Source organism: Eretmochelys imbricata, chromosome 5 (genome assembly GCF_965152235.1).
Source record: "Eretmochelys imbricata isolate rEreImb1 chromosome 5, rEreImb1.hap1, whole genome shotgun sequence".
In the NCBI taxonomy this organism is placed as follows: domain Eukaryota; kingdom Metazoa; phylum Chordata; order Testudines; family Cheloniidae; genus Eretmochelys; species Eretmochelys imbricata.
Window position 1 is genome coordinate 119,513,841 of NC_135576.1, and position 25,644 is coordinate 119,539,484.

The 25,644-nt window shown below is 42.0% G+C and overlaps 1 protein-coding gene across 6 annotated transcripts in view; it reads left to right on the forward strand.

Moving 5' to 3' along the window:
• The window catches only part of LPAR1 (lysophosphatidic acid receptor 1), a 104,807-nt gene extending 84,645 nt beyond the window's left edge, over nucleotides 1–20,162 (forward strand). For all 6 annotated transcript variants that reach the window (XM_077817758.1, XM_077817760.1, XM_077817759.1 and 3 more), the window contains one exon: nucleotides 17,863–20,162. In XM_077817758.1, coding sequence (XP_077673884.1) covers nucleotides 17,863–18,164 — 302 coding nt within the window. In that variant the 3' untranslated portion in view covers nucleotides 18,165–20,162. The remainder of the gene's footprint in view (nucleotides 1–17,862) is intronic.
• The last annotated feature ends 5,482 nt before the right edge of the window (nucleotides 20,163–25,644 follow it).

Consider the following 25,644-nt stretch of genomic DNA (forward strand, 5'->3'; position numbering starts at 1 on the left):
CCTGCACAGTAAAGCAGCTTTTTGCGCTCAAACTGCAGACATGTACACACTGCCAAGCCACTTGGTGCTCAGCAACTCCTCAGTTGCAGCGCTGCAGAACCCACCTCGACGAGGCTCCAGTGCTCTATTGCCAGTGTAGACACATGATTGCTTTCTGGGCTGTACTTGGCCTCTGGAGCTGTCCCATAATGCCTCAAGTGACCGCTCTGCTCATGTTTGGAACTCGGCTGCCCTGGAGACACACGCCCCTCTCCTTTCAAAGCACCATTTCTGACCGCCCTTGTGTGCTGTGCTGATCGGCTCCGGGACACAAAGCAAGCCATTAATGTGGAATGCTGGTGCTGTTGAACACAGAGGCAGGGTGTGTGTGTGTGTGTGTGTGTGTGTGTGTGGTTCCCCTTCCCCCTGCCTGAGGACTGGTTGCTTCCTGCCGCTGTCTGAACTTACAAGACAGCATGCTGACACACTCTGTCCCCTCAAAACACACTGTCTCTCTCCCCCCCTCCACACACACGCACACGCACTCCCTGTCACAAACTCTTCCTTCCCACCCCCCACCTTCAGTTGAAAAGCTGCTGATAATGTAGTAGGGTGCCCATGGAACAATGGGACTGGGAAACCTGCATCATGTGACACTGTGCCTGTCCCGTGAGGCATTGCAAACCCTTCCCAAAGCACCCTGCAGCCAGTTGTACAGTGGGGTACCTACCATCGTGCACTGCTGTCTTTGCCGTTGCAAGAGCTGCTAATGTGTATGTGCCTCCAGCGTCACGAGAAGCACAGTATGGACACGCAACAGCAGTTTAATTCCAGCATTTTAATAGAAGTGGTATAACTTTTGGCCCAGAAACTTGCCAGTGTAGACATACCTTTAGAGGCAGAAGGGGGTTTGATAGCTGAGTCTCATTCTTATAGTGGAAAAGGCCTTTTCAGACAGGGAGGTATTGCAGTGTTTCCTGCAAAAAAGACAGTCAGACTCAGGATTTTCCTTATCTCCCCTGGAAGTTTGTTCCATAACCAGATCCCCTTGGCTGAGAGTGCTTTGTCCCCAGCTCTTGTGTGTTTCATTCTGGGTGTATTGATCTATATTGCCCCAGGGGAGTGCAGCTGTCAGTGTTTTATAGATCAAAATTCAGTCTTTAATGTAGTTGGGGTTGATCTGTTAATTACTTTAAAAGATTATGATTGTTCCTTAACTACCTAGCCATAATTGGATACCATTAAACTATAACTAGATGGGAGAAAACACAACTGCATTGCTCAGAGTTGATTTGGAATTTGAATTGAATCTGATCATTGCAATTATCTGTCTTAGATTCTTATTCTGTTCTGTTCAGATTTTATACTATCCTCATGGCTATAATGTCTGAGTGGCTTCCAGAAGTGTGTTAAGTTAGAAGCAAATTTAGCTCTCTTAAGAAAACCAAGAGTTTCTAATAACTCTATTTCTGCTATCACTAGTAATTTCATCCTACGTATAGTGGGATCACATCAGCTCCTAACATTTAAACTTCATACACACATCATTTTGTCAGAAACTTAAGTTGCAGTTGGAGCTGATCCAATCATAATACAAGTAATGCTTAAGGACTTTAACAACAAAAGAAATCACATTGAAAAGATATTAAACAAACCATATTGTTTAAATGTAGCATTGTGATTGAACTTGGAGAAGTATCAAAATACTAGAAGCGGGGAGAGGGAGGGGGAGGACATTTTTAAAAGAAAGTTCTTTCAACTTCAGCATGAAATAATTTTCTGTGATTAAAAACTGCAATATGTGTGGTAGTAAGGAAACACCAAAGTCTTCAATGTGTTAAATATACATTGCAGACTCAGGTGCTCACGAAGTCTGGTTTGTAAGCGGCTTCATTCAGCGTGCCAATTGTCCACTCTGTGCCTCAGATGACCTCTTGTGGTGAGCCCTCGTGTTTGCATAAGCATGTCTACTGCTGTAGCAAGGTTCAGAATGGCTTTTTTAAAAATTAAAGGGGCACCAAGTGTCAAAGAAATTCGTAACAGCGAAATTACTTCTAAAATTCCCAGTATAAGTTCAGGTGCGCTTAATGCCTTACATAAAAAAGACCTACTTGGCTAAGTGCTTCTGATTAGAAAAATATGGCCAGATCTTCAAACTTGCCTAGTGATTTTGTGTACCTACGTTTTTGAATGTCCGACGAGAGGTATCTCTAAAGAGGCCGGATTCTCATAGAGTGGATGCTCAGCACTTTTGGAAAAGGCGGTCCTTTTAAGGTCTCTCAGGTTGGCACCTCAAACTCATTAGTCATTTTAAAAAATCTTGGACATAGTAGTTCTAGGCCCTCTTTACTAGAGGGGCCTCTGAACTTTATTGGGAGTGTTCCAGTTGGGAAGATCCTGTGTGCTGCAATCTAGACTTAGAGACCACAACTCCCATGATGCCTTGGGGAAAAAGTGAGATGCTTGCTTTTCCAAGGAGTGCAAGGAGAGCAGGCAATGGGGCTCAATTTTGGGAAAGGAGCCAGATTGCTGGTGTGGAGCTCTGTCCATACCAGGAGCTGCTGCTAGGAAGCCAGAAGCTGCTGTCGAGAGCCTGTAGGGGCCTTGATTGAGCAGGGAGCTTCATAGGTGGTTGGTGGCTTCCCTGGAGCCAGGGCAGAGACTATTGCTGTGCCTTGAGCTGACTGGGTGAAGGGCTGGGAGTAACCCCCACTCTGGTTTGGGCAAGTACTTGCAAGGGGAGGGGCACAGCAGAGAGACTGAGTCTGAGGAGAGGCAGAGTGATCATCACACCGAACCAGGACCCAGAGCTGCTGACGTTTGGTGGGGCTGGCTCCAATCGTCAGTGGGGTTGTGCAGCTTGTTGCCTTGGCTGGACTGATCCACAGAACTAACTAACTGAGTGCTGTCTCCAGCTGCAGATCTTCCAGCATGCCCACGCAAGCGCCTAGGACTTGAAATCCAGAGAAATTTACACTCCGGGGTGGGGTAAAGAGTGGCTGTGTAAATGCCAGTTAGATAAGTTTCATTTATTACTGTATAGTATATTTGTTAATTGGTTTTATTCAACTGCCCTCTGTGGATTTAAATTAATAGTGACATTTAATCTTAGTCGGTTATACCCATGACTTTGTTGTTAGGTAAAAGTGTGTTAACTCTAATTTAAGTATATGGGATGTATATTATTTATAATTGGTATTTGAGTTAGACCCATGCCACAGGTGGTGGTTGTTAGTATAGGTTTATTCCTGGAGGTTCCCGAGGCACACCCTTGAGTGTGTACAGGGATCAGCCAGAGGGAGGCACCGCCAATTGTAAATTCCTTTAGGAGTAAAGGGACTGCAGCAGAGGGGTAGATAAAGGATTCTCACCTATCCAACATCACCACTGGTATACTCAGGATCTCTTTTAATGTCAACAGCATCAGGCGCCTGGTCATGCAGGTGAGTGTTGCTGGCTCCCAAGTAACCCAGGGAGGAAAGGGGGGGATTACATAGTCTTCTAAGCATCTGCTTCAGACCAACTAATATTAATTACTTCACTTTTTGGGGGGCCAGTTTCTTTCAAAAAATTAAAGCAAATAACATCCAGTGATAGCCATAAGCTATAAATTTGTGTAGTCCAGCTGCCAACAAATAGTCAAATCCAGCCTAAAAAGCTGCAGGTGGGAGGGGATATATGCACTGAAAATATTTTCTCCTCCTTCCAGCTCTCCCCAAATCTGAATTCTTTTAACCATCATCTGCTTTTCCTTGACCCTTGTCCAATGTGTAACACAGTATTACATAGGTCTGTGCCAATGGCACAAGTACCGCAAAGGTCAGACTCTGCAAGACCCTGTCATCGACGATATTTTATGCACCCCTTCCAGCCAAGTTGCTATTACAGGCGAGGTTGTGTCACCCGTTGTGCCCCTTAGGAGCGCTAAGGCCATTATTTAACTTTGCAAGATGATGATAGACACCAAAACTTCCTGTTTGTGTCAGGTTTTTGGCAAGGATGAGGCTCGGGAACTGTCATTTTATTTTATGGAGGGGAAAAATATTTAAATTTCCTTGGGAACAGCTGGACCTCATTCATACATTAGCTTCCCATAACTTTCTGGTTTAGAAACCAGCCAAAATCTTGACCATTGTCACTTAATGATTTCCTGTTTTGTTTAAAATGCTTTTCTATAGATAAACAGTTTACTGTCTTCCTTTAGGGAAAAAATGAACTCACTTATTCATGAATCTCACTAAATTCCGTTATTGGATTAATGGTGAATTATTTTTTTCCCTTCAGATCTTTAATTTAAGAGATGTTAAATGCATGTTGCTAAATTGTTTCAGCCCAAGATTTTACAGTTGTTCAAGGAAAGGAGATTTCATGCACCAATCCCAAAGAATGCCTTTTAATAAATAACTTACACTGTATATGTGAAATGCAGGACTTTTGTGTGCTCCTTAATTTAAAAAAAGGTATTATAATTGGAAACCTGTATGGTTTACTTCCATGTCCCTTCAGTATTTGGCTTCTCTTGTAGGAGTGTCTCAGTCAGTCTGTCAAGTCTGATGGAGGAGATGGTCCCTTACAATTGGGACAGAGACCCTCAGATTTATTTCACGTGGCTACTAAACAGCTAGCAGACAGCAGCGGCTCTCAGTCGGCACTGGTGCTGGAATTGAACCCACAACTTAGAGATAAGGTGATCAGTCTTGCTCTTTGCATCTCCACTGCCTCCCGTTTTCTTTTTTCTCTTCATATTTTCCTGGGTTTTAGCTGTTGCTGTGAGATGTTTCAAGAGCTCTTAAATCTAAATCGAAAACGAAGGGGCATTTGGTAATTTGCAAGCATTAGATATAAGCAAGCCACAGACAACACATGTGCATATAACTACTGTTTAAACAATAGGACTGTTCTAGGGCTTTATCCAACTGTCAGTGGAAAGACTGCCATCAAGCCAAGTCTTCCAGAGCAAACTTGCTTGTGTATTAGTCTGAGACTATAGCAGACTCACTATGTATATGTTTTGTTTTTCCTAGACCTCATGTGCTGCTAACAAACTAGGATTGGTTTTCTCACAGTATAAATTGTCACTTGCCAATCTTATTGGGCGGAAAACTGCCATTTATTTCTTTCTCTTTTTCTTCCTTTCTTTCTCTTAAAAAGTGAAGCAACCATGCCAAGAACATGACAAATATGCAGTCTATAATGTAGTGGAAAACTGGAGCTCAGCTGTGGGTAGAACAACAATGTGGTGACCAAGCAGGTTGGCATAGCAAACCCAGCAGTGTAGTTGCCCAAAAAGAGTTTAGCACGAAAAATCTGAAGAGGGCACAGAGATTTTGCTGCTCCTTTGAAGAGGAGAGAAAAGGACTGTGGTGAAGAATTTAGGTGATGAATCCTGCATGCTACGTCCTGTTCAAGATGTGCCCTGTGAAGTTAATTAGCACACTGTGCAGTTGTGACTCATACTCACTAGCGATCATGGGCAAATGCAGTCTTTTCTCTGGAACATTCTGATGGTCTTCCATTACAGTGCACCAAATGTGAAGGAATATAACAGATTTCAATAGGTTTTTCCTCACTAGTTTAGGATAGAATTCCTTTCCATCGGGAACGTTGCAACTTAACAGTTGTCTCTAGAAGTTGGAGCTTTCTGGATGCCAGTGTAGGAGACATTGCTCCCGGGGTGCACAAACCTCTAACAACAGCCAGGAAGGAAAAAGTTGTTTTGATTCATGTTAAAGCCAGTGACATTAGTGTCAATAAACTGCATGTGCCGTGACCTGCAATAGAGATGGAAACATTAAATAAGATGAAGGCTTAACTGTGAAGAGTTTTTTGTTTTTCAGAAATACTGTCAGTGACATGTTTAGTTCTGGGTAGATAGTGATGGACAAAGCAGCCGAAGTGGCTGGCTAGAGTGGTAAATCTTGTGCTGCTGGCAAACTAGGTGTCGGCTCATGCCAAGGTCCCCAGGTCTCAGCTGAAAGCTGGCAAATAGATAGTTGGAATCAGTCTTGCCCACCTGTGTGTTAGTATTCTTCAAATAGGCACGAAGATTATAAGAATGCGTTTAGTGTTCATTGAATGCTTGTGAGTTGCTTCATGCATTCATCAACATCTGTATTCCGTATTGTAAGGTAATATTTAATCATTTGTATCGTAAGCCTCTGTAACTATCACCAGACAGGAGAGAGAGATTAACTAGTGTGAAATGCTGATCTCCAGCAGAAGATGTTACGTCCTTCCCAACAGGAAAAGGCCATCAGCACCAGATGGACTATAGTGAGACATTAAAAAGGATAGAAGGCTTTGTGTTTCAGCTATTCCCTCCACACACCCCATGAAAGAGTCATGCAAGTGAATTCCTCCCATCTGCTGAGTTCACAGTTCAGAGTACATGGGAGGGAACGAATAAAAACCTTAACAAGAAGGAACTGTATCTCTATGCTGCTTGGACTCTGAGTTGGCCCTAAAAGAAATCTAGAGCTTACTTATTATAGAAGCGTCTATTACCTTTTCAAACTTAAGATTGTAGCTCATTTGTGTATCTGCTTACCTTGTAGCTCATTTGTGTACCTGCTTGTAAATAACTGTCTTATTTCCTTTTCCTAGTAATAAATTTTAAATAGTTTATTATAGGGTTGGCTACAAGCACTGTCTTTGGTATGATATCAAAGGTGTAATTTACCTGGGGTGAGCGACTGCTACTTTTGGGACTGGGAGTAACCTGAATATTGCTGTGGTCTTTGATGTAAGGGACCATCTGTCACAAAGGTATGCTTATCTGGATGGCGAGACTGGGGAGTATCCAAGGGGACTGTCTGTGACTCCATGTTACGGCTGTTATAGTACCTGCAGAGTTTACTCTTGATGATTGGTTGGTGCAAATAGAACTCTCAACCAGTTTGGGGCTTTTGTCATGTTTCCTAACAGTCTGCCCTATGAGTGGTACCCAGGCTCTTGAGCTACCGCAGGACAGCGTCACACTTCTATTGAGCAGTTAAGCAGGTAATTGGATGGCGATGAGGAACCAGCAGAGGAGATACTAGGAGGATGGAGGAAGTTAAGGAATGAAAATAATACTTCAGAAAAAGTCACTTTCTAAAGTGTAGAACTGTAGGAAGCATAACCAAAAGCAAAAAGAACTAGCAACATATACACTTTTAAAATTTTTTTATTTTAATTTTTTAAGATTTTAAAATTATGCACTCAACCTAAAGAATACAGTGAGGAAGTGAAAATCACGTACACATATATTATGAATTATAAATGGTTTAGAACATGTGATGACATTGATGTAGGTAGAGAACAGAAAAAGAGTTCAAAGATTAACATATGCCAAAGAATCCTGCATGCCCCCTAGAAATATCTACTGTAACAGCATGCTAGAAACATCAATAATGTGGAAAGATGGAGTGATTTTTTTAAAAAAAACAACTAAAGGGTAAGGAAGACAAAGGTGAGATATTAAATAGTAAGCCCCGGGATGAAGTCAGCCCTGTGAGGTCAGTAGATGTTTGCACTGGTTCCCAGCACAAACAGAGCAAAGGTGGAGCATGAAGGATGTTTTCACAAGATACTAAGTCATTAGAATGTTGAAGTGTGTAAGTGGCTCAAGAGGAGAACAGCCACGGTCCTAGGAGAGAGAGAGACACACACACACATTGCTAAAATCTGAACAAATTCTATGCCTAAATGATCAGCGTCAGATGGCAACAGATATCAAAGCAGACATGTGCTTTATTCCTTAAGGGAGGGGAAAGAAATACTGGGAAAAGTTGGGATGTCTGCATAATAGGTAGTCTGGGTATTACATTGTGTGAAAATGGACCAAACTCAACATCCCAACAATCTCAAGAAAGAATCAAAAAGAGATAGGGGTTCAGGAAGGAGAGGGATGTAATCTTGGTAGACACAATTTATTGAAAATTCTTTTCGCAAATGGACCGAAAAATGCAGCAAATGTGGTGATATTTGAGGTGAAATTCTGGCCTTATGGAAGGCAATGGGAGTTTTGCTATTGACTTGAATGGAACCAGGATTTTACAGGTGACTCTGGAATGGTGATGTCTATAGGGAGTTCCAATGGCTGGCCTGGTGAAATGTTGCTGGAAACAATGATGCGGTAGGATGACCAATTCTTGGCTCTTTGTGGTATTCTGTCTGGCATGCTACCTTCTGAACGCCATCTTTCCCTCATTCCGTGGTGTATCACTTCCTCTCTTAGCTTTCAGAGTAACAGCCGTGTTAGTCTGTATTCGCAAAAAGAAAAGGAGTACTTGTGGCACCTTAGAGACTAACCAATTTATTTGAGCATGAGCTTTCGTGAGCCACAGCTCACTTCATCAGATGCATACCGTGGAAACTGCAGCAGACTTTATATATACACAGAGAATATGAAACAATACCTCCTCCCACCCCACTGTCCTGCTGGTAATAGCTTATCTAAAGTAATCTTCAGGTTAGGCCATTTCCAGCACAAATCCAGGTTTTCTCACCCTCCACCCCCCCACACAAATTCACTCTCCTGCTGGTGATAGCCCATCCAAAGTGACAACTCTTTACACAATGTGCATGATAATCAAGTTAGGCCATTTCCTGCACAAATCCAGGTTCTCTCACTCCCTCACCCCCCTCCAAAAACCCACCCCCATACACACACAAACTCACTCTCCTGCTGGTAATAGCTCATCCAAACTGACCACTCTCCAAGTTTAAATCCAAGTTAAACCAGAACATCTGGGGGGGGGTAGGAAAAAACAAGAGGAAATAGGCTACCTTGCATAATGACTTAGCCACTCCCAGTCTCTATTTAAGCCTAAATTAATAGTATCCAATTTGCAAATGAATTCCAATTCAGCAGTTTCTCGCTGGAGTCTGGATTTGAAGTTTTTTTGTTTTAAGATAGCGACCTTCATGTCTGTGATTGCGTGACCAGAGAGATTGAAGTGTTCTCCGACTGGTTTATGAATGTTATAATTCTTGACATCTGATTTGTGTCCATTTATTCTTTTACGTAGAGACTGTCCAGTTTGACCAATGTACATGGCAGAGGGGCATTGCTGGCACATGATGGCATATATCACATTGGTGGATGTAGAGGTGAACGAGCCTCTGATAGTGTGGCTGATGTTATTAGGCCCTGTGATGGTGTCCCCTGAATAGATATGTGGGCACAGTTGGCAACGGGCTTTGTTGCAAGGATAAGTTCCTGGGTTAGTGGTTCTGTTGTGTGGTATGTGGTTGTTGGTGAGTATTTGCTTCAGGTTGCGGGGCTGTCTGTAGGCAAGGACTGGCCTGTCTCCCAAGATTTGTGAGAGTGTTGGGTCATCCTTTAGGATAGGTTGTAGATCCTTAATAATGCGTTGGAGGGGTTTTAGTTGGGGGCTGAAGGTGACGGCTAGTGGCGTTCTGTTATTTTCTTCGTTAGGCCTGTCCTGTAGTAGGTAACTTCTGGGAACTCTTCTGGCTCTATCAATCTGTTTCTTTACTTCCGCAGGTGGGTATTGTAGTTGTAAGAAAGCTTGACAGAGATCTTGTAGGTGTTTGTCTCTGTCTGAGGGGTTGGAGCAAATGCGGTTGTATCGCAGAGCTTGGCTGTAGACGATGGATCGTGTGGTGTGGTCAGGGTGAAAGCTGGAGGCATGCAGATAGGAATAGCGGTCAGTAGGTTTCCGGTATAGGGTGGTGTTTATGTGACCATTGTTTATTAGCACTGTAGTGTCCAGGAAGTGGATCTCTTGTGTGGACTGGACCAGGCTGAGGTTGGTGGTGGGATGGAAATTGTTGAAATCATGGTGGAATTCCTCAAGGGCTTCTTTTCCATGGGTCCAGATGATGAAGATGTCATCAATATAGCGCAAGTAGAGTAGGGGCTTTAGGGGACGAGAGCTGAGGAACCGTTGTTCTAAATCAGCCATAAAAATGTTGGCATACTGTGGGGCCATGCGGGTACCCATAGCAGTGCCGCTGATCTGAAGGTATACATTGTCCCCAAATGTGAAATAGTTATGGGTAAAGACAAAGTCACAAAGTTCAGCCACCAGGTTAGCCGTGACATTATCGGGGATAGTGTTCCTGACGGCTTGTAGTCCATCTTTGTGTGGAATGTTGGTGTAGAGGGCTTCTACATCCATAGTGGCCAGGATGGTGTTATCAGGAAGATCACCGATGGATTGAAGTTTCCTCAGGAAGTCAGTGGTGTCTCGAAGGTAGCTGGGAGTGCTGGTAGCGTAGGGCCTGAGGAGGGAGTCTACATAGCCAGACAATCCTGCTGTCAGGGTGCCAATGCCTGAAATGATGGGGCGCCCAGGAGTTCCAGGTTTATGGATCAGATGTTCTGGTTTAACTTGGATTTAAACTTGGAGAGTGGTCAGTTTGGATGAGCTATTACCAGCAGGAGAGTGAGTTTGTGTGTGTATGGGGGTGGGTTTTTGGAGGGGGGTGAGGGAGTGAGAGAACCTGGATTTGTGCAGGAAATGGCCTAACTTGATTATCATGCACATTGTGTAAAGAGTTGTCACTTTGGATGGGCTATCACCAGCAGGAGAGTGAATTTGTGGCGGGGGGTGGAGGGTGAGAAAACCTGGATTTGTGCTGGAAATGGCCTAACCTGAAGATTACTTTAGATAAGCTATTACCAGCAGGACAGTGGGGTGGGAGGAGGTATTGTTTCATATTCTCTGTGTATATATAAAGTCTGCTGCAGTTTCCACGGTATGCATCTGATGAAGTGAGCTGTGGCTCACGAAAGCTCATGCTCAAATAAATTGGTTAGTCTCTAAGGTGCCACAAGTACTCCTTTTCTCTTAGCTTTGGTTCTCCTGCTCTGAATTCTCTTACAATATGTACATGCTGTTTTATGGTGGGATGAATATGGCATGTTTTTCTGATTTCATTGTAACGGTTACAGATCACGTTTGCCTCTTGCATACAATCAAAGCATTTAATTAAAAAAACAACTGGTGGGAACTGCAGCAGAGCATACAATACAATGTATATAGGTCAGAGCACAACCATGCTTTAAACAAAACACTTCTGTGTTGGTGTACAGTAGTGTCACGCTCACGCAGGAACACATTTCTTATTCCATATTTGTTCAGCAATGCATACCAGAGGGTCAGCTTGCTCAGATGAACTCTCTGAAAGTGGCAGAAACTGTTGGCATGTTGTGATGGCATTTACTGCTAGGTAAAATTCTTTTACCCTGTGTTCAACAAAGCCACTGTCCCTACATATGTTTATCGGCTAGCTCATTCTGAGAGGAGGGATTTCAAATCTGGAACTTGCTTCCCCTTTGCTCTGCTGAAGCCTGAGTTTGTTGACTTTCTGTGTATTTTGTAAGGGAACATCTTTTTCCCTAGACATTTTCTGAGGGAGTCAGTGGAAGGGCAGAGCTTTTGTTGTGATGAGTTGTGGAGAGCTGAATTGGGTTGGTTAGAACTTGGCCTTTTTTTAAAAAATATCTTCATAGAGCTTGAGTTTCAGACAGGCACATTTTAGAAATTGAAATAAAAACTATGTGAAAAAACCTGACTCAAAATTTCCAACCAAAGCTTCAAACTCATAGTAATAACTATTTGTTCTTGAGCTGAGAGTTTTGGGTGATACCTTAGCCATTTTGGAGAAAATCAGGGAGCATCATTTCTGGCTAGAAATAGAAGAAAAATTACTCCTATTCTGTATATTTGCAGAACCATTAACTGTATTCACTATTACTTGTTACAGATAATAGTATTCAACTTAGAATGAACCTTCTGAATTTTGTATTAATGGAAAAAGACAATAAGCTGTAAATAAATGCTAATGTAATTAATTGGGAGTTTAGCTCTTCATGCTACACACACGAGAATTGCAGCCTAAGGAAGCTTACTGATATGAAAGGCATGAAAACCATGTGGCTGTCTTGTGGCTAATTAACTACATTCCAAGTTACTGGAGCTAACAGTTTTCCCTATGGAGAAATTAATCATACTTAGCTATTTAGCATTTGTCATGACTAAAATCCTAGAAATTGTCATGCAGTATGGACGCTATCCCTGTTGCTCTGTTTGACCACGCTTTGACTCCTCTAGGATTTGATCTTTCAGAGCCTCGTTTCTGCCTGTATTTTGCTCAGTTAAGGGGTTTCTCCACTCCTGCCCTTCCCACCCCAAAAGTCTCCCGACCCTGCATTTTCCTTCACCATCCAAGTGCTGCGACACTTCTTCCCCTGCAGGTAACCAGCTGCAACACCCAGTATCCTCCTCACAGCTGCAGCACTCCTCTTCTCCTAGCCCTAGGTCTCAATGTCTCCAACAGAGTAGGGAGTGGACTCAAGAGAGGCAGCTGCCCAGGCCAAATCCTCTGATGGGAACAGGAGGAGAGACCGGCTGGAGAGCAGGGCAGCGGAGACTAGCGTAGTGGAGGGGGACAAAAGTGGGGAGGAGTTTGGGTACTGGGAGAGGACAGTCCTGTGCATGGGAGAGTTGGATGGACATATTTATGGAAGGACTAATGTGGAGTAACTAATAATACAGAGGACTTACAGCAGTTTATAGGTAAATAAGCACTTTTCCTGGGTGGGTAAGTGTCACTATTATTATTTGTTTGTTTTATGGGTCGTGTCTAGGGAGTCCGAATCCTGGACCAGGATCCCATTGTGCTAGGAGCTGTGAAAACACAAAACAAAAAGACCTCTCTGCCCAGACAGCTTCCAGTCCAAGTGAGACTTTACAATATGAGGAGTAATCACCCCAGTTTTCAAATGAGGAACCAGGCATGACGAGGTTAAAGGCATTGCTTGCAAATGGTGAATGCAATGCTGCAGCCAGGCCTGGGATAGAGGGGAGTATGTAGGGGGGGAATTATACGGTTAAACAGGAGGAAGTGAGTGCTTCAGAATACATCACATCTTATCAGAGCTGTGCAATAACTTCCTTTTCCTTCCTCCTGTCTTTCTTTCAGATTTTATTACCTTGGTCTCTTTCATTCCTTCAGGCTTTTCCTCGTTGTTTTCTTGTCCAAGCGAAACACACTTTATTTTTATATTCGCAAGAAGTGCTGATATTCCTCTCCCGTTTAGGGGGGAGGAGCAGGGGAATTGTTGAGCTTGGAAAACTGGGAATAGGCAAATCACCATGGTGCGTGACTTGGCAGGGACACCTTCTATTTTATGTTGCAGTTGTAAAGTAGGAGAAAATGAATGTTCATGCAATAAATGTAATCTTATCCCATTTTAGGCAAAAGGGCAAAAAGCGCTAATTAGGAAATGCATCATCTGCTAATCGAAGAACTTTTAAAAGAGTTGCCGTTCAGTCTGGTAACTTAAAAATTAGCACGTAACTCTTTGGCGTGTGGGTTACTGTGGGACAATGTGAAGGCTTGAGGCTGTTTTGTGGCTTAAAACCGGAGCAGTAGGGGGCAGCAGAGAGACACAGCAGCCCATTGGGAGTTCTTGGGTGTGTTGTCTACAAGCAGAGGAGGAATGTGACACGTGCACCACTCTTTGGTGTCATATGTTCTCTCCCTCTCAGGGCCAGCTACGTTGGCCCTGCCCCTCCTTTGTCCGGGGAAGCCAGTGCCACAGGTGGGACTGGCTTCTAATAGTCTGTTACAGGGCTGGGCTCACTTGAGCCCTAAGGGAACAAGTTGTCTCTGAGTTTCCAATAATCACATCAAAGTGAAGCTTAATACAACATTATATTGCAGTTGGTACTGGATAGGTTTCTAGCTAAAACAGGGCTCTGTTTTCACTCTGTAACTGCAATAAAAACATCTATGAAACTCGAGTAAAACTAGACCAAGTTCTCTTCCCTTGCAGAAAGCCTGACTTGTGCATGCTGGGGTAATGGCTTGAAGTCCATTTACCTTCATTTGGTTTTGGATCTGCAAAAACAAACAAATCCCAAAATCCATCAACCTGAAAATGTGTTCTTTTCTCAATCACACTTGTCAGATCTACTTCCAGCAATGTCTGTTTCTTCAGAAGAGGGCCTCTTGTTCTTTCATTGGCTCTCACGTTGTTTGTGTAAGCAAAGCCATTGGTTGAAGACCGCATATATGGGTAGAGGAAAAATAGACTGTCGTCAATGATTGACCAAACTGACAGATTGTGACTAGTTGATGTAAAGTGTGAATGTGACTACTATCCATCTTGCACTGAAGCAGAGACCTAAATAAACATCACTTTGTTTCAGGATGGTCCTTTATGTTCTGTACTTCACTCCTGCAGTATCTTCTCATAATTATGGTTGATATTTTGTCACAGATATTTTTAGTAACGGATAGGTTGCAGGCAGTAAACCAAGATTCATGGAAGCCGGCAACCTGTCTGTGACTTTTACTAAAAATAATAGGGGGGAAGGATTGACGGGGGGACAACTGCAGCCAGAGAAAGGGAATGAGAGCCTAAGCCCTGCCGAATGGGGGAGGTCCAGCACCCACCACCACAGTGGTTGAGAGCTCCAGGCCCCTTGCTGCCCTCCGTGGCTGAGAACTGCGGGGGCCCCACCGCGCCGGGGCTGAAGTGGAAAATGTCACAGAGGTCTCTGAAAGTCATGGAATCTCTGACCTCCATGACATAATCTTGTTCTTACTCATATTATACATCTTTTCTTGTTGATATTCCAAACATTAACAGTAGGAGACTATGTTCCCTCTGAGTCCAAGCAGCTAATAGTGTTGTATGCCATCTTCTCAAAGGGTTTATTCTCATGAGGCATGTCTTTGGAAAAAAAAATTTTATCACAGTTAAATATTTGGTACCATTCATCTGTTGTGCATAATTGTTCACTGTTTGTAAATCAGTTATGTCATATTTACCCAAGCCATTCCAAATTTGGAACATACAACAACACAGATAGTGGAACATACATAAGAACGGACATACTGGGTCAGACCAAAGGTCCATGTAGCCCAGTATCCTGTCTTCTAACAGTGGCCAATGCCAAGTGCTCCAGAGGGAATGAACAGAACAGGTACTCCTCAACTGATCCATCCCCTGTCGCCCATTCCCAGCTTCTGCTATCGTCCATGAACTTATCCAGTTCTTTTTTGAACCCTGTTATAGTCTTGGCCTTCACAACATCCTTTGTGTGAAAAAATATTTCCTTTTGTTTGTTGCCTATTAATTTCATTTGGTGCCCCCTAGTTCTTGTGTTATGAGAAGGAGTAAATAACATTTCCTTATTTACTTCTCCATACCGGTCATGATTTTATAGACTTCTATCATATCCCCCTCCCTTAGTAGTCTCTTTTCAAAGCTGAAAAGTCCAAGTCTTATTAATCTCTCCTCATATGGCAGCTATTCAATACTAATCATTTTTGTTGCCCTTTTCTGAACCTTTTCCAATTCCAATAGATCTTTTTTGAGATGGGGCGACCACATCTGCACGCAGTATTCAAGATGTGGGCATACTGTGGATTTATATAGAGGCAGTATGATATTATCCGTCTTCTTATCTGTCTCTTTCTTAATGATTTCCAACGTTCTGTTCACTTTTTTGACTGCCGCTGCACATTGAGTGGATGTTTTCAGAGAACTGTCCACAGTGACTCCAAAATCTCTTTCTTGAGTGGTAACAGCTAATTTAGACCCCATCATTTTATATGTATAGTTGGGATTATGTTTTCCAATGTGCGTTACATTGCACTTATCAACCTTGAATTTCATCTGCCATTTTATCGCACAGTCACTAGTCTTGAGAGATCCTTTTGTAGCTCTTCGCAGTCTGCCTGGGACTTAACTATCTTGAGTAGTTTTGTATCATCTGCAAATTTTGCCACCTCACTGTTTACCCCTTTTTCCAGATCATTTATGAATATGTTGAATAGGACTGGTCCCAGTACAGACCCCTGGGGGACACCGCTATTTACCATGCTGAAAACTGACCATTTATTCCTACCCTTTGTTTCCTATTCTTTAAGAAGACAGATTTATGATGATGATGATTTTTGCTTGTTGTGATAGCCCCCTAAATGTTCTAACAAGTCTCTAAGGTGCCACAAGTCCTCCTTTTCTTTTTGCGGACACAGACTAACACGGCTGCTACTCCGAAACCTGTAAATGTGCTAAGTATTTTCAAAACATGGAGCGAGACAGTCTCTGCCACAAAGATATTTCATTTGAATCCTAGACCAGATGCATCATGTAAGAGCTACAACAGGTGGAGAAATAAGGTCTCATGGCTACTTTATTGTTATGCATAGCCACAATATTTGCAAAGCACCCATTCCCTGAAAAAAAACCAACACTAAAATCCTCTTGATGGACGCAGTGCCCTTTCACCCATGCTCTTTGAATATCCATTCTGACCTTCTTCCTTTTACAGTCCTCCCTTCATTTGTCAGACCTGGAAGTCATTCCATGTCACCCCGGACATCAGTGATTCTTCGGGCTATGAAGGTTGCCTTTGCCTCAGTCTTTCGGTGAAGTTTGAATGGGAGGTGCCTGAGGAGGAATGGTGTCTGAAAGTTCCTTTAAATTGTGGTGTTGCTTTGGATTGGTCTGGGGATAGTGCAGTCAGTGCATGGCATTTATTTACTCAACCATTTTGAAAAAAGATAATTGAGATTTCACCCAGAGGCACCGAGCATACAAGCATGTCTATAAAAGTAGGTAACAAGAGAACAGTGCAACCCTGAGTCTTCGCATAAGTGTTCTGGGGCCTTCATTCTGTTGGAGCAAGGTCTGTGGCTGAACAATGGCCTGTGTGAAATGAGTTTGATGGCCTATCTGTTTTCCAATGGAAAGGTGTCCAAATTGCACAAAACCACCATTTGCCATAGGTGAGAATAACTGACACCTTCTTGGCAGACACAGCAAAGAGGCTGTGGGATGAACGGGCCATGCATAGTAAACTATTTTCCCCCTTGAGTTGACCCCTCCAGTCACAATGGCGGTACGCTAACAGATACCATAGTGATGGCTGCAGTATAAGAACCTAAACAGAATAGAATGTACAGGGCAATATACAGAAGCCTGTATTGTCATTGCTGTGCTAAATATGTCTATACGCAGGGACTTTATTTTTCCATTGATGTCAATCCAGCAAATCTCAGGAGCATTGAAATCCCCCCATTTTCTCTCTCAAATATTTTCATGTCAGAGCTTCCTCTTCTATGTATATATTGGAAGCATCTTGAAGTGCTCAGTAAGAGAGTACCATACCTAAATTCACTGTCCCTATTAAAATAATAGCTACTTGATTTCATCCCTGCACTTAAATACAGAATTTTGTTCTGAGCTTTACCCACACTCTGTTCTGCAAGTGGGGGTGGGGGGGGGAGAAAAAGTGTTTAATCAATGCAAGATTCTTTGGCAATCGTGCTACTGAAGCCTTAGGAGCTTCTGAATTTCTGCTGAAGAGAGCTCTAAGAAAGGAAATAAAGCCCTTTGACCGACTACCTTTCAGTGCACGGAGGGCATGTTTAGTACTTTCTGTTACATAATGGGCCTGAAATGGATTAGCAGGACCCAAACAAATTCTTTTCCTTGAGAATTACTCCCTGCATCGCTTCTCTCTTTCTGCTGCTTCATTCACAGTGCTAACAGAAGGGTTGTCTTTGTTGTTGTTAGCTTGAGAAGTAAATTGCAGCATTGTCTCCCCAGAGCAAGATTTAATCAAAGGTCTCTAGCTGAAGTGGAAAAATGCTCCTCATTATCACCTTTAAATGGAAATATATTTGCCAAGGAGGGGATATTTAAAGGGGGGGGTGGCTCTTCTTCTGGTTTGAAGTGCTGCCAGAAAACGTTATTTTCAGATTTTAAGAGAGAAACCTCTCAAAGAAATCATTGCTGGGAGTATATTTATTGTAGAAAAATAAAATTAAATATTGCTGCTTTTGGTCAGATCATTTGCACAGCCTTTTATGTGATTAAAGCATTGATATTTGATTTTTCTTTCTCACTAGGTGCTTTTATAATCTGCTGGACCCCAGGATTAGTCTTGTTGCTCCTTGATGTTTGCTGTCCTCAGTGTAATGTCCTGGCCTATGAAAAATTCTTCCTGCTACTTGCTGAATTCAACTCTGCCATGAACCCCATCATCTACTCCTACCGGGACAAGGAGATGAGTGCTACCTTCAAACAGATCCTCTGCTGTCAGCGCAGTGAGAATGCCAATGGCCCCACCGAAGGTTCTGACCGCTCTGCTTCGTCGCTCAATCACACCATCTTGGCTGGAGTACACAGTAATGATCATTCCGTGGTTTAAAAAGGAACTGAAAGATCAAAAAGAACCGCCGAGAATTTTTATTGATGGACAAACAATAACAGGCTCGAAAACCACATAGAGAGGGCTGGGCACAAGGAAAGTAACAAACTCACAAGACATTTTTAAATACTAATGGACTACAGAACTCTTTTTTTTTTTTTTTTCCAGAAAACGCACCCACGCACAACACCAACCACGTATGCAGAACTGGCCATGCTATAGCCCTCGTCCTTTCTTATACTTTCTGAAAGTAGAAAGCAGATGCCTTGCAATGGAATTCATAAGTAGCACTAGGAAAGTCTTATTTAGACTACACTAACTAGACTGTCAGAATATGCTTTGTCTTGGTGCCAGTTGAAATCAACTCCGATTAATTAAGCGTATACCTGCTTCACTGCATTTACATGTAGACCCTTAGTCTTGTTTTTAAAAAAAGAACGCATTTCATTTAATAGACACTTAATATTTATCACCATCCGCATGCTTGTGATGGACATTAACTGTGCAGGGAGAAAAAAACATGCTGTAGTCTTTGTATTCTTTGCTACGATACCATAACTACAACAAAACAAAAATATTTTTCTAATACAGGCCACAGGAAAATGATGGAAATTCTGACTCTTCCTACCTTCTTCACTGGTGTGAGAGCACACTTGTTCTCTGTGTTGGTGGATTATTTTAATTAGGAAAAAGATGCTCATTGTAATGTCCACAGGAAAGTAGAAAAGCATAGACTGTATTACAGTGTTTGTTTAGATTATGAAATAAACAGTACTCTAGTCACAAGGTAGTTAACTTTCTTTTCTGAAGTGTGGTCTTGAAATAGGTAACATACACAAGAGGTCCAAAGTTTGTTCATGGTCAGCTCCTTAACGTAGGATATGTCTTTAATGCTCTAAAAGAGACACAGTCCTGAGGCTAAACTGAAGCACAAGAGTGTTTTGTAAGATGTATTTATGGTGTTGGAGTGTTTTTCCTCATTCATTGTGGAATGCAAAGGGATTTTTTTAATGCATAATATAGCGTACTTTGTAAACATTTTTTTTAAAAAAAGAAATCTTTTTTTTTTTTTGCACTGAGAGGGAGACATTTTTGAGGGTATCTAAACAATTATTTACCCTTCATCTCATCAACGGTAGTTACTTGGAGCTAAGGTACAATTTAATTTTTTTAATGAGACCAAATATATAATCTGTCAAACAACTGAAACCTCCATTATGATAAGCCAGCCAAATATCTGGACATCTCATACATGGCTACTTTTAAGAAGAGATACCACCTGTCCAAATATAAACTCGTATGAATTATTAAATACTAATGAAAATCCATGGTCTGCCATCAAATAAATTTTAGTGAAGAAGAGATCTTTGTATTAAAGAACTTGGGACCTTTGTATGCCAAATTACTTGTTTGTGTGTGTGCGCCCAAGTGTGCATAACAATGTAATGGACCATAAGTAAAGTTCATGAGAGGCGATTTTCCATGTTGTTAGATGCCTAAATAATAACTTGCTTGAGGTTTATCAGTCAGTGTAAAGCTCTGGAATGTTACGTAACAGGTGTTGGAATACTGTCATGAGGCTATTGTGCAGAGGTGGATAGAGTATGTAGATTTAAGAAGGATTCCTGAAAAAGGGAATTCAGCACCAAGGAGGCAGAGAGAGCGTAAAGTTGCCAGTGTGTGTGAAATCAATGGGAGTTTTGCCATTGACTTCAGTGGAGCCAGGATTTTCACCTGTAATGTTTAGCAGGTATGCAGGGGCAATGTGAAAGTGGGGGAGATGAGAGCGGGCAGGTGGGCTTAGAGAAGGTGTCCAGGGATCATGCATCAGTTAAACAAGGGACGGATATTTACGCGTACTTTGTACAAAACACATACAGCTATATTCTTTTCTGAGGCTGAGAACCAATGAACTCAGATTTTTCACGCATGTAACTACAATGAGAACTAGAAGATGGGCTGTTTGAACTTAACGGGGGGAAAAGACCCTCCACGCTAAGCCACTAATAAAGTTTTCTCAATGAGTGTACAATGTTTGGTGTGCATGCCTGTCAGTGCTCAGAGAATAAGGGTGATTCCCCAAAGAGGGGAATAGGTTTGGGGAGGATGTCATCTCTGTTCTCCTGGCTCCCAGATCTGCTTTCCCTTCTGCTGGTTGCTTTAGTGAGGAGGTAGGCATGATAGAGGACTCAGCACTTGAAGAGTCTTCCCAGCTTCCAGTGTCTCCTGCAGCGAAATGGGGGGCACTACACTATCTGGGTATAATAGTGGTTTTCCTCCTTTCCTGCAGGCATTTCTGATGTCACATGTGGGAGTCGGTAGGACTGATGGTGGAAATTCAAAGTTGGTGGGTTGTCATAGAAGGAAGGGGAAAGGGATCAGCCGATTGGTGAAACAGCCAACTCTAGTCCCGGAATGAGGTCCAGAAGACGGCAGCAAACACCTCTCATCCCCCCCAAATATTTTAAAATGTAGGTGACTGAAAGTTTTGGAAAAGGTATGGGAAAGATTGAATCAGCAAGAATCGTTTGCAAAAGACAGAAGGGTTGACAAGCCTAGCATGCATGATGAATGTTTTGTGATGTTTCTATTTCTTCGTCAAGTGATGGTCCCTATGTAGATTTTAATTGCTGGTACAATGGGCAGAAGTCACCACCTACGTCTTCTAACCAGTGTCCATTTCCAGAGTGACACTAGCCAGTGCTGGAAGCTAGAATTTTTGAACTTGCAACAGCAATTACATCTCATGCATCAAAGAGATTAATCCAGGAGCACTTGTTACGCAGGTGGCTTTTCACTACGTAAAGGTGAACTTCAGCGGTTTGCTTAAAGTTAATAGAGTGCAAAACTTATTTTATAAGATTCCACTGGAGGAACTGAGCACGTGGCTTTTTAAAAATGTAATTGGTGCTGTATGTTAATGAAATTACCGTCCTATATCCTTGAGAACTCTGAATTGCCAACTGCCTAGTTCTTTTGGAAGCTAATGTAATCACAGCTGCCATGAGCAAAGAAATGAAAACAAGAGTTTGGAAGAGAATGATTCTTTCAACCTCCTGTCTCTGATGGTTCTCATGTCACTTATTTTGGCAGAGAAACCAAGAAATCTGTCATTTGGATTTCTCAGTTTCTTTAGGCGGTTGTGTAATTGTCTCCAGTTGTGTTAAAATACAGTGCTAAATAATTTTTTTTTCAACAATGGTTCTAGGAATCCTATAAAAGGTTTTGGGAGACTTTTTTTAAAATTCCAAAGTTTCTCCCAACATAAGTAACATATTTGTATGTCTCGCCCAAGCAAATATTTCCCAAGTTCAAATGTGGTGGTGTTTGCTCAGACAGTTGTAAGCATGGGAGTTCTTTAATGAGGTGAAATGTTTGATGAGGTCATTTGCATGTCAATAACCAAAATGTTTTTCCCAGTTCAGTTATTTGGCAGCAGCCCTAGCGTCAGAGTTCTCTGTGGACAAATGGAAATAGTTAGCAACAGTTCTCAACCTGTGGGTCAGGACCCCAAAGTGGGTCACAACCCTGTTTTAATGGGGTCGCCAGGGTTAGCGTTAGACTTGCTGGGGCCTGGGGCTGAAGCCGAAGCCTGAGTCCTAGTGCCCGGGGCTCAGGTTACAGGCCCTCTGCCTGGGGCTAAAGCCCTTGGGATCGTGTAGTAATTTTTGTTAGAAGGGGGTCACAGTGCAATGAAGTTTGAGAACCCCTGAGTTAGGGCATTCTTGGGGGTGCCACAGATTTCTTTGCAAGATAAAAAAACAGAACATTCACTGAATGTTTAGCTTCCTTACCTCTATTGTGTTCCGTGTTCCATGTTCCCTGTTTTTACTCTAGATGGAGTGGATAGCTGCAGCTGTCTTGATATATACTTTCATGATGAGGCAGGGAAATTTTTCTGAAGCTATTAATTGTACAAATTTATAGTTTGTAAAAACACAAATCTTCATCGTGTTCTAGCTGCAGCATCTCTTTTGTTGTGAACCCTGCCTCTTGATCAGTGACCTCCGATATCTATTGAAGAGCTCAGATTCTGTAATAACTAGAGATGTGCCTAACCTGAAAACCCAGAGCAGAGTGTAATGAAGTTTGGAACAGAGCTGAACTTTACGACTGGCTCCTATCACTAAAACCACAAATCCAAATTACACTTAAAGTTCAGATCTGGATCTAGAGTTCAATGCCTGGGGTCACATCTACAAACAGGCATCCCAGCCAGTTATTGGTCAGTAGAGCTAAGCGCAGGCACAGGGCATTTCAAAAGGCAAAGAGGCTGTAGGGAATTCTTCCCCATCAAAAGTTCCCCGATTTAAAGGCAAGGTAGTTTGCACATCAAAGAGCCAATAGTTTATTCTTAAAATATCTGCATAAACTTCAAACAGTATTGACCAGCACTGTGTTTTAAATGTTTGTTGAAGCACGTACAGTTATCAAGAGGGAGCAGATATCTCTCTCGACTATATTTGTAGGGCTCCCAGCATCATCCTATCTGAACGCCGCCTAAAACAATTTTTCGATAAAATTATGTGCACAGAAGTTCTTGAGTGATGTTAAAGGGGACACCATGGTTTTGAGAGGTTTAAACGCGCGCGCACACAAATTCATTGAAATACATGAGAATAATACAAGATACAGTTAGGAAAGACTTATTACCCTAGGACACTTAGCCAAGCCATGAAGGTGCTTTGTACCTAGAACTCTGTTTTGTCCATTCTAATCATAAAATGTGGTGACGTTGCCTTAAAAGTATTTTCATTCTTTACATGTTGCATTATTGACATAATGAATTACATTTATATAAATGAAATACTTTGCATCCTTTTATTGTCTTTATTAAAGGATTGTTTACACTAGAATTTGTAATAATATTTTAGCACATTAACTAATGAGATTGCAAATTGTAGTGTAGATAAGTCCTTAATAAAGGCACTGAAGAAATGCCAAGTGTTGTTAAGGTGAAACACAACTAGTGACACATGTTTGTTCCTTGTCTACGTAAAATCGACAAGAGTGGTGTTTACCATGTGTTAAAACACAATTATCCATTGCAGCGTAGACGAGCTAAGAGACGGTCAAAGCTTTATATAAATACTAATGGAGCCTCCCAGCATCACATTTTAGTCTTCCAATCCTGCCGTTAGGGATTAGTCTACGTAATTGAGGCTACCTACCATTACAATCTACTCAATTTCCAACCACTGCATCCAGTTTTTATGAGTTAATTCAGCTGTCCAGTTTTAGAAGAAAGTCCTTCTAAAGCGTCACAAAAGTCTTTTCAAGTGCTCAGCTACCTCACGTTCAGAGACAATGCCTTGTCATACGATATATCCCTTCCTCTCCTTTTCTTCGTTTACGGGCTTTTAGACACAGTTGCTCATCCTCATAAATATTTCTAAAGCTACCAGGAAAAAACCCCTACAATATAAAAATACAACTGGACAAATATATTGTGATCTTAAACCATCATATTGTCTGCTACATCGTCCTAAGTAAATCCAGACCAGTGAGAGTGCTGCCAACACTTTAACAAGAGGCTCCCACAACATGTTCCCTCCCTGCCTGTAATAAACTCCTTGTAAGGAGAGGTGTATATGTGGGAGACTAGGGAATCTAGTTATTTTTCCCCCTAATTAAATGAAAGTACTTTCTCATAACTCTTAACTACGGATGGAGCCAACACTACTTGGCAAATTAATGGTATGTCAAGTTCAGATACATGTTTATAGATTATACCTACTATAGGGAAGTGTTTGGCATGTATAATATGAAGTATGTGAGAAGACCTTTTAGGGGAGCTCTCCTGTGGGGACAGTTTGTTACAAATATGTCTGCATATAGGTGCAATCAGCTCCATTCCAGCGGGCAATACACTTGCTTTTTGGAGCCCCGGGATGATTTAGCAGCATTGTGGGATGTTTATTTCTGGTGAATCATATTAAAATCAAAGCCAGTTTAAATGTTTTCGTTTTTGGCATTGAGTGTAGCTCTGTATTCTCTTTCCTCTTCCAGACTGTCAAACCCCCATTGGCCCTTATTCTGGGCTGCTTAAATCCATGATTGTGGCATTTTAATCTCAGGTGGTCTTCATGCCTCTGAAGGGGTTACCTGGGTGCAAGTGTATCGTGATGCCCCAGGTGGCTTGTTGGTATGGGGGGATCAAAACTCAGAACCTGTGGCTCTAAAACCACAGGCTTCTACTGCCTGAGCTAAGAAAACCCAGCTCTGTTAGCTCACTGCCAGTAGCAGACTCATAAATCTCACTATGTGGTCCAGCCATGAAAGGGGGATAGAGAGCCATAATGCATAAATGAGAGTTACGCGAGCATAATGGTAGGCTTGGTTACATAGCGTTGAGTTTTTTAAGCATGGGGGAAAGAATTAGGCTTGTGCTTTCTATTCCTGCTCTGTCATTTGTAAAGGCGGCCTGATAGTGGTTGGGATTTTTTCGGCTAGATATTCACAATAGAAATTTAGCCTTTTGTTTATTATTTGCATTACCATAGTACCTAACATTTCCAGTCATGGACAAGGACCCCATTGTGCTAGGTCCTATACAAACACACACCCCGCAACAAGCTTACAATCTAAGACACACTATGATGACAGAAGAGCTTGTGAAATGATGGCATTAGAACGGCTGGTAGAGAAAGTTAAGCAGTTGAGAAGGGATGGGATTTTTACTTGGGCCTTCTATACAGACACACAGTTACTAAATCAATTTCAGTTATCTTCTACTATTGTGGTGCAAGTCTGTGTGTAGACTCCCATGTCAGAATGTGTGTCCCATTTTGATTTGGATGAAGTAGATAAAATATCAGCTAAAACTAAACTGAAATAGGACACTTAGATTCCAAAATCAGCATGTCTACACACAGACTTGCACCACAATAAGAAAGAGAGTGGACTAAAACTGATTTAGTTATTTTAGTGCCCGTTTGTGGGTAGTTCAGCCCTCAGACTGCTTAAAACCCTTGTTGGTTTGTTTTTAACCTCTGTTTAACTTTGACTAGTTAACACTCTTGCAAAAAAAGGTCTTTGTTAAAGAATCAGCAACCCACCCAAGGCCTTCAATTAAGGTAGAAAGCTAACATTTTATATACTGTGAGCTGAGTAAGTCCTTCAGCAAAACCAGAGTTGACATGCCTGGGAAAAAGTCCTCTCACGCTTTTTTAACACCTCATAAAGATGCAAAATAGGCACAATCTCAATTTTTTCCCCAAAAGTCCTTTATATGTAATATTTAAAGTTTAACGACGGAGCCTCCATGACATGTCATGTGCAACGTAAAGAGGCTTCCATAAAGCTTGCCTTGCTTTGACATAACGAGCAGGAAGCCAACATAAACAATTACTGTACAAATCAAGCCTCATGAAAACATTGTGGTACTTCTGGGATTTCTTTTAGACCTGGATAACCATTTTCCGGGGAAGTCGGAGTATTTATATTGAAGTCTGTTAACACTGAATAAACAACATGTGCA